We start from the raw sequence: 12,609 nt of genomic DNA, 5'->3' as shown, positions 1-12,609 counted from the left end.
CATCACCAGGTCCTTAACCTGCTAAGCTACCAGGGAACTCCCAAGCTCAGTTCTGCTTGAGCTTAGAAAAGGGTGGAGGATACAAGGTAGCCAAAAAAAAGATCCATGTACCAACATTCCCTCATATGCCTAAGGGATAAAGCACAAGAATTTTGCCACAAAGAGTGAAAAAGGTTTCCTTCCTCTATTAAACCATGAGGTGCTCACACCTTACCCGTAAACAAAAGTAAAAATGAATTTGGACAAAATAAAATATACTTTTTAACCAAAATAAAAGGTAGGTGGAACAATGAAATGTGTCACACGTGTCTGAGATAACACACACAGTGCTTCCGGTGCAGCGCCTGAAATCCAGAGGGCATTCAATGAATGTCCATGCACCCTCCTCCCAAAGCGGAATCACTGTCTCTATGTTCTCACTCCATAATCCTTCTTCAACTCACTGAAATCTGATTTCCACTCATAGTACTTCATGGTAAAGAAGTGAATTTCTAAATCCCATAGTGGTTTGGTCTTTCTCTTTTTTCGTCTTTGTCTTTTTAGGGCTGCACAGGCGGCATATGGAGGTTCCTGGTCTAGGGGTCTAATCAGAGCTATAGCTGCCGGCCTACACCACAGCCATAGCAACGCCAGATCCTTAACCCACTGAGCGAGGCCAGGGATCAAACCTGCAACCTCATGGTTCCTCATTGGATTCGTTTCCACTGTGCCACAACGGGAACTCCCCAGAGCGGTTCTTTTTCAGTCTTACGTAATCTCACTGCAACACCTGCCACCTTTGTCCATTGTTTGCTTCCAAAACCATTTTTCCCTTCGCTCCTGTGATACCTACCAGCTCCGTGGTCTCATTCTATCCGACCGCTCCTCCTCCAGCTGCCCATCAAGGACGGATCCTTCCTTGAGTGCTGTCCTCAGTTTTCTTTTTGACCTCATGCTACCATTCTGGGTCACCGATGCTTTTACGTGTGTATAATAAACATCTGGCATTTAGACCACGCTTTCTGCTACCATTTATACCATAACATACTTCCTAAATCTCTCTCTTTAGCTTGGACTCTTCTCCTATGCTTGACGCCCAGAAGCCCAGAAGCATACTGTACAGCTCTCCAATAGGACACATCCAAAATTGAGCTCATTTGTTTTTCTACCTTCAAACTTTGTTCTCCTATTATACTTCCCACCTTAGACACTAGCACCATTCCTCATATTGGAAACTGGAGTTACTCTTGACTCTCCCCACTTCTTTACCACCCTTCCCGAAACTGGCAACATCTAATTACCCTTCTGCTCACTACTTCAAACTGAACTGATCTCCCTGCCCCTCTATTCTACCCTCCACCCTTGGGCTACAGCGACTTCCCTGGTAGCATCGATTAGAAGATTTAGGAGATATATACACTTGCTTTTGGTGGGGGTAGGGTGGCGGATCCAGAAATTTAAGAAAACCTGTTAGGTCACAGGCTAATCACAGAGATAATGGAAGGGAAATGTCGCCTTCCATACACAAGAAATACCATTTGCAAAAACCATTTGGAAAAGTCACTATACAAATAAATGGCTGCAGGCTTCAAAAGAAATCCCTGAAGAGGGAGAGAATATGATTTCCGGAGTTACTACTATAGTCAACAAAATATTACCAAATACACACAAAAAAAGGGAAAATGTGACTCATTCAAAGGAAAAGGAGAATCTCTCAGGAACTCTGTATAGAAGCTCAGACATTGGGATTACTGCTCGAAAACATTAAATATGCTCAGTGAGGTATGTGGAAAACAAACTAAAGGAAATCAGAACAAAGTATGAACAAATACAGACTGTCAATAAAGAGAGCAAAATTATGGTGGCTCACCAGGGTAAGGATCCAGCATTGTCACTCCTGTGGTGCCAGTTCGATCCCTGGCCTGGGAACTTCCACATGCTGTGGGCACTGTCCAAAAAAAAAAGAGAGAGAGAGAGAGAGAGAGAGAGAGAGAGAGTGAAATTATAAACAGGAACCAAGTAGAAATTCTGGAGTGAAAAAGTACCACTGGTGACATGAAAAATTCACTAGGAACCACTACACATCTACGAATGGCCCAAATGCACGACACTGACATGGCAAGTGCGGGTGAGGGTGTGCAGCAACAGGAGCTCTCACTCACCGCTGATGAGAATGCGAAACGATACAGTCACTTTGGAAGACACTGTGGTGCTTTTTTCACAAAACAAAAATACCCTCACCATATGATCCAGCAACCACACTCCTTGGTGTTTACCCAAAGGAGATGAAAACTTATGTCTGCACAAAAAACCCTGGCCATGAATGTTTACAGAAGTTTTGTTCACAACTGCCAAAACTTACAAGCAAACAAGATGTCTTTTCGTAGGTGAACAACAGGAGTTCCTGTCGTGGCTCAGCAGAAACGAATCTGACTAGCATCCATGAGGACACACGTTCAATCCCTGGCCTCACTCAGTGGGTTAAGGATCTGGTGTTACTGTGAGCTGTGGTGCAGGATGCAGACACGGCTCAGATCCCACGTTGCCGTGGCTGTGGTGTAGGCCGGCAGCTGTAGCTCCGGTTTGACCCCTAGCCTGGGAACCTCCATATGCCACGGGTGCGGCCCTTAAAAAAAAAAGGCCATAGGTGAACAGATAAACTGTGGTATCTCCAGCCAATGGAATATTATTTACTGCTAAGAAGAAATGAGCTATTAAGCCATGAAAAGACAGAGAGGAAACTTAAATGATATTACTAAGTGAAAAAAGCCAATCTGAAAAGGCAACATAATTTTTTTTTTTTTTTTTTGCTTTTTAGGGCTGCACCTGTGAGATATGGAGGTTCCCAGGCTAGGGGTTCATCGGAGCTACAGCTGCTAGCCTACACCAGAGCCACAGCAACGCCAGATCCGAGCCGAGTCTGCGACCTACACCACAGCTCACAACACTGGATCCTAAACCCAAGAAGCGAGGCCAGGGATCAAACCCACAGCCTCATGGTTCCTAGTGGGATTCGTTTCTGCTGTGCCTCAACAGGAACTCCAGGCTACATAATGTTTGATTTCAACTATATGACATTCTGGAAAAGGTAAAACTATGGAGAAAGTAAAAAGATCCGTGGTTTCCAAGGGTGAAAGGGAGGCAGCAATGAACAGGTGAGTGCACAGAGGATTTTTAGGGCAGTGAAAGTAAGTATACTATAAAGGTAGATACACGTCATTATAAATGAGTCCAAATCCATATAATTTACAACACCGAGAGTGAACCCTAATGTAAACTAGGTGATAATAATGTGAGATTTTTTTTTTTTTGCCTTTATTTTCTTTTTAGGGCTGCACCCATGGCATATGGATGTTCCCAGGCTGAGGGTCCATTCGGAGCTATAGCTGCTGGCCTACACTACAGCCACAGCAATGCGGGATCTGAGCAGCATCTGTGACCTACACCATAGCTCACGGGAATGCTGGATCCCTAACCCACTGAGCAACGCCAGGGATTGAACCCACATCCTTATGGATACTGGTCGGATTTGTTTTCCCTGAGCCACAATGAGAACTCCTAAAATCTATTAAAAAAAAAAAATCTAGAGGGGCTCAATTGCAGATTTGACCAAGCACAAGAAAGGGTCAATGAACTTGAAGATAAACAATTGAAATTATCCCATCAGATGAACAGAAAGAAACAAGAATGAAGAGAAACAAAAAAAGTCCTGAGGGACCTGTGCAACATCATGAAACATACCAACATATGCATTAAGGAAGTCCCAGAATGACAAGAAAGAGAGAAAGAAAAATATTTGAAGAAATAATGGCCAAAAAATTCCCAAATTTGATATAATATATAAATCTACACATTCCAGAAACTCAACAATCTCTAACCAGGATAAACCCAAAAAGATCCACACTGACACATTACAGCCTCACTAACAGAAGCCAAACACAAGGAGAAAACCTTGAAAGCAACAAGAGAGAAGCAATTTGTAACTAACCAGGGAGACTCAATAAGATTAACAGCTGATTCTTCCTCATAAGAAATCATGGAGGCCATAAAATAGTGGAATGATATGTTTTAAAGAAAAACAACTGTCAATTAAGAATTCTGTATTGGGGGGGTAAGGAAAAATCCTTCAAGAATGAAGCAGCAATTAAGACATTCCCAGAGGAGTTCCCATTGTGGCACAGTGGAAACGAATCCAACTAGGAACCATGAGGTTCCATTAAAGAAAAAGAAAAAAAAAATATATATATATATACACACATATATACATATATATCCATGTATATGTGTATATATACAGAAAAGGAAAACAGAAAACAATCAAAATAGTATACTACAAAGATACCAAAAAAATAGGGGTGTAAATAGAGGAACTAAGGAACAAAACCATATAAGACATACAAAAACAAACAGCTATTGGCAGAAGTCTTTCCTTTCCAGAAATTCCTTTTTGGTTTTTTTGTCTTCTTAGCACCACACCTATGGCATATGGAAGTTCCCAGGCTAGGGGTCGAATCAGAGCTACAGCTGCCAGCCTGCACCACAGCCACAGCAATGCCAGATCTGAGCCGCATCTGTGCCCTATACCACAGCTCACGGCAACACTGGATCCTTAACCAACTGAGCAGGGCCAGGGATTGAACCCACATCCTTATGGATACTAGTCAGGTTCGTTTCTGCTGAGACACAATAGGAACTCCAACAATTACTTTAAATGTAGGTGGGGAGTTCCTATTGTGTGGTTCAGCGGTAACAAACTCGACTAGGATCCATGGGGACACGTTTGATCGCAGGCCTTGCTCCGTGGGTTAAGGATCTGGCATCGCCGTGAGCTGTGATGTAGGCTACAGACTCAGCCGGGAGCCCATGTTGCTGTGGCTGTGGCATAGGCCAGCATTTGCAGCTCTGATTTGACCCCTAGCCTGGGAACTTCCGTATGTCTCAGGTGTGGGCCTAAAAAGAAAAAAATAAATAAATGTAAATGGATTAAATATTCCAGCTAATAGGCAGAATTGATTAAAAAACAAAACAAAAAACCATGAAGCATCTATATGTTGTCTACAAGAGACTCACTTTTTTTTTTTTAATTATTTTTTATTTTTTTTAGGGTTAGGGCCGCACCTATGGGATATGGAAGATCCCAGGCTAGGGGCTGAATCAGAGCTGTGGCCGCTGGCCTATACCACAGCCACAGCAACTTGGGATCCAAGCCGCATCTGTGACCTACATTGCAGCTTACAGCAATGCTGGATTTTTTTTTTTTTTTTTTTCCTTTTTAGGGCTGCAACTGCAGCATATGGAGGTTCCCAGGCTAGGGGTCAAACCGGAGTTACAGCTGCTGCCCTACACCACAGCCACGGCAACTTGGGATCCAAGCCACATCTGCAATCTACACCACAGCTCATGGCAAAGCCAGATCATTAACCCACTGAACAAGGCCAGGGATTGAATCCACAACCTCGTGGACACTAAGCAGGTTCGTTAACCACGGAGCCACGAGGGGAACTCCTACTTCAACTTTTAAAAATTAAAGGAAACGAAAGCATACATCATATAGTATATTAGGAGAAAAATTAAACAGGGGAGGGAACAGGGACTGCCGGAGGCTGCAGGTGTTACTCAGTGTGGAAGACCTACCAGGAGATGACCTCTTCGTAAAGAGGCAAGGGTAGTTCTCTTTACTCTGAATGATGGTTTATCATACTACTTCAAAAAGGTGCGTGCCAGACGAACTCCCCCTCTGGCTGGCGAGGCCCTTGCTGGCCAGGATTGTTGTGTGAGGACCGTCCTAGCAGAGCTTACACAGAGGGCCACTCAGTCGGCTTCCTGGAGGCACCACTCACACGCTCCGCTAGCTCCAGTTCGGGGGGGGGGGCGGGTAGAGCAGCCTACGAATGGCTCCTGACTGTTTCCGAATGTCTCTAGGCCGGCTCTTCATGATAATCTAGTTTCCAGGTGGTCAGCCCTCTACCTCCGTGGGCGAGGGGCGAAGTAAAATGAGCCTGTTCTCTCAAACACCAGCCTCACTACCCTGGTAACTGGGGGTCTCCTTAAGTCAACCATGAATAAGGAAAAAGGTCTCTCAGAAACCCACCGATCTGCCCTTAACCTACATCTTATGCATAAAAACGGAGGCCCATAAAGGTTAAAATTCTAGTTAGAAACGGGAGTGCCCGACTCCTGAAAGTCGCTCTGCCTCAGACCTCCTCCTCCTCCTCCTCCCCCTCCTCCTCCTCTTCCTCCCCCTCCTCCCCCCCCTCCTCCCCCTCCTCGCCAGGAAGGCGCCTCGAGAGCCCTCTGCCTCCTGACCTGCACCAGGCTCATCTCCAGCTGCAGGGCATCTCTCTCTCTCCGAGCGGTGTCCAGCTCTCCTTCCAGCCGCCGCACCTCACACTGCACCAGTGCCAGCTGCTGCTGGGCCTCCCGGGCCGCCTGGGCCTCCCTCTGGGAGCTGCCCTAAGGAAGGGCAATCAGACTGGAGTTGGCGCCTCCTTTCCGTCGGGTTACCTCCATTCCCCGACTCAGCCGCCCACCCCTGAGTTTCCCCGCACTTCACATCCGACCTATTTCCTCATCTCCGTTTAATCTCACTCTTGGGCCTTCCATGCATTTGACGCCCCCAGCCCTTCCTGCAGGCCCCACGCCCTCGGTCTTCTCTCCCACAGAGAGTTCTTCACCCTGCATCCCAGTCCACTCCGCCGCACGTCCCGCCACCCGTCTCACTCGATTATTTCGTCCTCGTCTGCTCTCCATGCCCCAAGTGCCACTTTTACCCTCTCCCTTTCCAGCTGAGCCTGGCTCTCCTCCTGCAGCGCCTGGTAGCGTTCCTGGAGCTGATGCTCCTGCTGGGCCCAGGTCTGCCGTTCTTCCTCTAGGGCCGCCTGAAGTGTCTCCAAGTGTCGACGCTCACTGAGCTGCCCGGCCCGAGCCTCATCCCGTTCTTCCTGCAAGGCCCGGCACCGCTGCTGTTCCAGCTCCAAGCTCAGGGTCAGAGCCTGCCTCTCCTCTTCCTAGAGCCCCAGGAGAAAACCAAGATGCTTAGCGTGCCCTCAAGAGACCAGCAATCTGCTCCCCTCACCCCCAAACAATGTGCCCACTGAGAATTATATCCATTATCCATTAAAACACAGTGGTTACCAAGCCCGCAGGATTATAATATGGTAAATAAGAGTTTCTGCTCCAGGACTAGGTAGAACTGGGTTCAAATCTGTTTGAATCCCAGCTCTACATTTACTTTGGGTTCTTGGGCAAACAGCCTCACCTGTAAAATGGGTACAGTATCCAGCCCACCTTGTGACGATTAGTGTTAAAAGCGTGTGTAAAGCATTTAGCACAGTGTCTGCGTGTGCTAAGTGCGCAACACACAATAGCTATCACCACTGTCATCAAAAGAAATTCCACAAAGATTAGGAGATCCAGCCTACAATCCTGCCCTAGCCCATCAGCAGCCACCATCAGCACTGTTAAGAATGTTAAGTGCCAGCAGGCATGTGGCAAGCATGGGTCATGCATGCAGGAAATTCTAAACCTGGCTACTAATTCACGTGGGTAATCCTCTTATCATCTCAGCAATTAGAAACTTGAGTAAGTCTCATCCCACACCTTTTCTGGCTATGCCCTAGACCAGAGTTCTCAAACCTGGCTGAACGAAATCACCTAGAAAATTTCTGAAAATATTTAGGTTCCCCAACCCCTCCCCATCAAAATCTACGGGAAAGGGTCTCAGAAATCTGTATTCTAAAATAATTCCCCAAATGATTGTAAGAGGATACAATTTGCAAAGTCTCTCAAACTTACTTGGTGGCAGAGCTTACTTTCTGTAGAGTATCTAGCAGAACTGGGGTTTAAGGAACAACTTTGCCCTGGTGCAACTCCCACAGTCCACCGAAACCCATATCCCTTAGAAGCAATTAACAGCCTTTCCTGGAATTAACCCAGCAAGCCTTCTCACCAATGTCTCTCTTTCCCGTTGCTGCAGTCTGGCACCTTCCTGCTCCCGGTTCAGGGCCTCCACAGCCTCAGAAAGGCTTTGTTCCAGGCGGGTTACTGTCTTTCAGGGGGAGGGGAACACAGAACAGAGGAACTGAGGGGAAGCCCTGTGTGTTCTACCTCAAAAATCATTCACAGGGAGGAGCTTCCTGGCGGCCTGGTGGCTAGGGATTTGGCATTGTCACTGCTCAGTCCCTGGCCCAGGAACTTCCACACGCCACAGGTACCAAAAAGAAATCATTGATGTAAACTTTAAAAGCAAGAGTTAACTAAATGACTTGGGGACCAAAGATAAGACTATGTGGTGTGAGGAAAGCTGAGAAGGAGTTCCTGTCGTGGCTCAGCGGAAATGAATCTGACCAGCATCCGTGAGGATGCAGGTCCGATCCCTGGCCTCACTCTGTGGGTTAAGGATCTGGCATTACACCATGAGCTGTGGTGTAGGTCGAAGACGTGGCTCAGATCCCAAGTTGCCGTGGTTGTGCTGTAGGCCAGCGGCTACAGCTCCAATGCCACCCCTAGCCTGGGAACCTCCATATGCCACGAGTGCAGCCCTAAAAAGCCAAAGAAAAAAAAGCTGAGGAGACATCAACCCTGCAAGTCCGACAGCAGAAACACTCAAGGGAGAGGAAACGGGAGAACTGTCAGGCCAACAACTTCGAGACTGGGGTCAATGTGCTGGGAACGCTGATTCCACCCTCTCCATCCAGCCATCGGAGACCCAGGTTGCCCACCTCCTGCTGCTTGCTTCTAGTGAGTTCAGCCGCCTGGCGTTCCTCCTGGAGTCCCCGAAGCACCTCTGTTCGCTCAGCTTCATGCCGGTTCCAGCCCTCCACCACGCGGGCCAGGGTCTCAGGAGACGAAAGTCAGACAGAATTTCAAATAATTTTTTTGTTCTCTTTCTTCCCACAGGAGCAGGGTCAACAGCCACCCCCTCTCAGTAGTCAAGAAATCTACCCACTTACCCCAGGTCCTGGTGTGAACCAGCAAAGGCTGCTTGGCCTCCCCCTACTCACTGTTCCTCGGTGTTCCCCCGCCCCCACGAGGAGCGACCCAGCCGCATCCCGCCACCCTGGCACCTTGTCCAGCTGCTCAATCATGACATCTTTCTTTCGGTCGGCGGTCACGGCCACAGCTAACTGTTGCTGAAGCTCTAGCACGCGGGTCTGCAGGCTCTGAATGTGGCGCTCGCAATGCTGCCGGAAGGGGGAGGGTAGTCTGCGTGTTGCCATCCTTAGTTTGACCAAAGCACCAAACGTTCCAGCTCCTCTACAGGTGAAATGAGCTGGAGACAGGGAGCCTGGGTCCCAGAACAGAAGAGGTTTGGAGAAGGAGAATCGGGAGCTCTGGAGCCTGAGCCTTCAGTCCCTTCCGCTACCACCTCAGGAAGCAGGGGCTCAGTTTCCAGGCCCTTCCCCTTCTCAGATCTCTTGAGAAAAATCTCCATGAAGCTTTTGGCGGGGGTGCAGCAGCCCATGCTGCAAAGAGTGGGCAGTTCCTCCTGCCTCAAGAAGCATGTTGGACACGATCGATCAATGACTCATAGCAGGATCTAGGAGAAAGCCTTTCACTCATGCCCAGGCAGTTTAAAGCAGAGGAAGAGGGAGTTCCCGTGGTGGCTCAGCGGAAACGAATCTGACTGGCATCCATGAGGAACCAGGTTCGATCCCCGGCCTCGCTCAGTGGGCTAAGGATCTGGCGTTGCCAAGAGCTATGGTGTAGGTCACAGACGCAACTTGGATCTGGCGTTTCTGTGGCTGTGGCGCAGGCTGGCAGCTACAGCTCTGATTGGACCCCTGGCCTGGGAACCTCCATATGCCAAGGACGTGGGCCTAAAAAGGCAAAAAAAATTATTAACAATAATAAATTAAAAATAAAATAAAACAGGAAGAGAGAGTGTCCCAAAGGCCTACACAACCAGTCATTCTTATTTTTCCTCTGCCTTGTCCTTCATTCGGACAGGCTGGGGTTCACAGAGATAAAGCTTATTCTATCACTGCTAGCTTTGCACACGCTATGTACACGTACGGAGTACTAGGTACATTCTAGACTCTAGGAAGACAGTACTGAACAAGGTAGGGTGTGACCTGCACGGACCTTAGATTTTAGAGGGGCGAACAAAAAAGATATATCAGACTTTGAGAAACTGTATGAAGGAAATAACAGAACGATCAGAACGAATACCTGGAGGGAAGATGTGTCACCCAAAGAGGAGGGTCAAAGAAGGCCTCCCTGAAGAGCCATTTGAGCAAAGTCCCAGCTTGCAGGCCCTTAATTTTCACCCTTTGCAGCACTTGACCCTAGTTCTAATCTTTGCTGCTTTCCAAAGGAAGACTTTATATCTCACCTTGCGACGGGTGTGCTCAGAATCCAGTGCTTCTCTCAACCCCTGAAAATCTGGGGGATTGAGTGGGGGTCCTGGCCGAAGGCTGGTGTAGCGGGGAAACAACTCCTCCAGGGCTTGGGCCGAGCTAGATGGAGATAAGTCTTGCAGGGGCCGGGTGCTGAGCAAATGGGTAGAGAATATTAGGGCTGGGAAAGCTTTTGAGATCCACCAATCCAACTGTGACACTTTACAAATGAGGAACTGAAACTCAGGGCAAGACTCTCCCAGGCCATAAAGGTAGGCAGATGAGGGACAGAGCCGTAGACAGCACGTAGGTTCTGCAATTCACTCTCCAGCACTCCATCCTGCATCCCACAATCCCTGCAGGACAAGTCTCAGTGGAGACAAGCTAACTCCAGAAGAAGGACTAGAAGTGGGAGAAAGCCAGGTACCAGGCAGCAGGTGCCCATGTTCCCGGGGGAGTAAAGGGGCTAGAAGATGGGAGAGAAAGGATGAAAACTGAAAGTGAAGTGACAAGCATCCCAGGTCCTTCGGGACCCGAAAGCAATACAAGGAGAACTAAGAAAGAGAACACGTGGCTTTCCAAAAAAGCAAGCCAGCCAGCTAGGAGAGCCCCAAGGAGAACTCACTTCAGCAAGGTAGCTGTGCTGTCACTGTCAAAGGAGTCCTCTTCCCGCCTCTCTGAGCCAGCACCTGGAGTAGGGGGATCCCCTGCAGGCAGCCAGAGGACCCGCAGCCAGGGTCAGGCGAGGATAGGAACAGGGCACTTGAAGGAGAAGAGAGGAGAAGTCCTCCCTTCCTATATCACCCACTCCTCCTACCCACCCCTGAGAACTGGCGCTTGCCTCCTGGATCTCTTATCTCAGAGGTCTGGGTCCCGCCTCCCGCCCCACAACCCACTTCCTTTCTCCCACCCCTTAAATCAACGTTCTCCTTTAGAGGGACAGGGTTTACTCACGATAGGCCGAGTCTCGTGAGGTCTGGAGCATGCTCTGGAGTTGACCCCGAACACTTTCCATCTCAAAGATATGCCTGGAGCCATCCTTAGAAAAAAGCAACGTGGAAATCAGATGCAACAGTCCATATTCTACCTACTGCCAGGGGAGATGGCTCCAGTAGCCTCTAAAACCCCAGAATTTTTTACTTCAGCACCTGGGAAAGCAAGAAAACAGAACTGATTGGATAAGAAACTCAAATGTCTTCAGAAGCCAGACTGGTAGCATAAATGAGTTAATGGGGCACCTGAAGGCAAGAGTGGTGAGGATTCCTGCCAACTAAAAAGCAAATGCCCTGTCTAAGGACTCTGCTGTCCACAACTATCAGTTTTTCAAACTCTGCAAACTGGTTATGATACTTGTTCTATCTGACACTATCTTCTCTGTAACATGTATAACTGATCAAACCATGTTTAATTGACTTACACGCCAAATTTTGAATGACCCAACCAAAATAGTTTTGAATGGAAAACAGTATGGAGGTTCCTCAGAAAACTAAACATAGAACTGTCATATGATCCAGCCATCCCACTCCTGGGCATATATCCAGAGAAAACTACAATTCAAAAAGATACATGCATCCCTAGGTTCATAGCACCACTATTCTCAAGAGCCAAGACATGAAAACAACCTAAATGTCCATCAACAGATGGACTGATTAAGATGTGGTATGTATATACAATGGAATACTACTCAGCCTTAAAAAAGAACAAAATAATATCATTTGCAGCAATCTGGATGCAACTAGAGATTAGCACACTAAATGAAGTAAGCTGCAAAAAGAAAAATACCATACAATATTTATATGTGGACTCTAAAATATGACACAAATAATCTACTTACGAAACAGAAACAGACTCACAGACATAGAGAATGGACTTGTGGTTGCCAAGGAGGAGGGGAGGGGATGGACTGGGAGTTTAGGGCTTGTAGATGCAAACTATTACATTTAGAATGGATAAGTAATGAGGTCCTACTGTCCAGCACAAGGACCTATATCCAGCCTCTTGGGACAGACCATGATAGAAGATAATTTAAGAAAAGGAATGTATGCGTATGTACAACTGGGTCATTTTGCTGTACAGCAAAAACTGGCACAACATTGTATATCAAATATACTTTAATTTTAAAAAATAGTTTTGAGCTGGAATGATCTTAGAATATTTTCCTTAGGTACCTAGTTCCCTCTTGGGATGAAGAAACCTTATGCACCCATGTCTGAGTCAAAGCACAGCAATTATCCCCCAGGTGTCTCTGACCGCCCCCCCCCCAAAAAAAAGCCAGGAAGTTTCACAATTTTCC

The 12,609-nt window shown here is 47.4% G+C and overlaps 1 protein-coding gene across 16 annotated transcripts in view; it reads right to left on the bottom strand.

Annotated features, from left to right (window-relative positions):
* The window catches only part of CNTROB (centrobin, centriole duplication and spindle assembly protein), a 69,575-nt gene that overhangs the window by 40,548 nt on the left and 16,418 nt on the right, over positions 1-12,609 (bottom strand). For 14 of the 16 annotated variants that reach the window (XR_014821816.1, XR_014821814.1, XR_014821815.1 and 11 more), the window contains 8 exons: positions 11,271-11,355; positions 10,942-11,023; positions 10,313-10,469; positions 9,045-9,161; positions 8,700-8,816; positions 7,928-8,026; positions 6,750-6,986; positions 6,286-6,432 (listed from right to left, as the gene is read on the bottom strand). Coding sequence is in view for 10 of the 16 variants with exons in the window: in XM_084986056.1 (XP_084842182.1) it covers positions 6,286-6,432; positions 6,750-6,986; positions 7,928-8,026; positions 8,700-8,816; positions 9,045-9,161; positions 10,313-10,469; positions 10,942-11,023; positions 11,271-11,355 (1,041 nt within the window). In the remaining 6 variants the exon portion in view is untranslated. Of the gene's footprint in view, positions 1-1,849; positions 1,928-6,285; positions 6,433-6,749; positions 6,987-7,927; positions 8,027-8,699; positions 8,817-9,044; positions 9,266-10,312; positions 10,470-10,941; positions 11,024-11,270; positions 11,356-12,609 lie in introns of those variants that run through there. The other 2 variants (XM_084986060.1, XM_084986061.1) reach the window with 2 other exon arrangements.

Source organism: Sus scrofa, chromosome 12 (genome assembly GCF_054392235.1).
Source record: "Sus scrofa isolate SSC_HxYL_T2T_F1_AM1 chromosome 12, Sscrofa_HxYL_maternal_Yorkshire_Landrace_v2.0, whole genome shotgun sequence".
Lineage (NCBI taxonomy): Eukaryota > Metazoa > Chordata > Mammalia > Artiodactyla > Suidae > Sus > Sus scrofa.
This window is presented reverse-complemented; position numbering and strand designations above follow the sequence as displayed.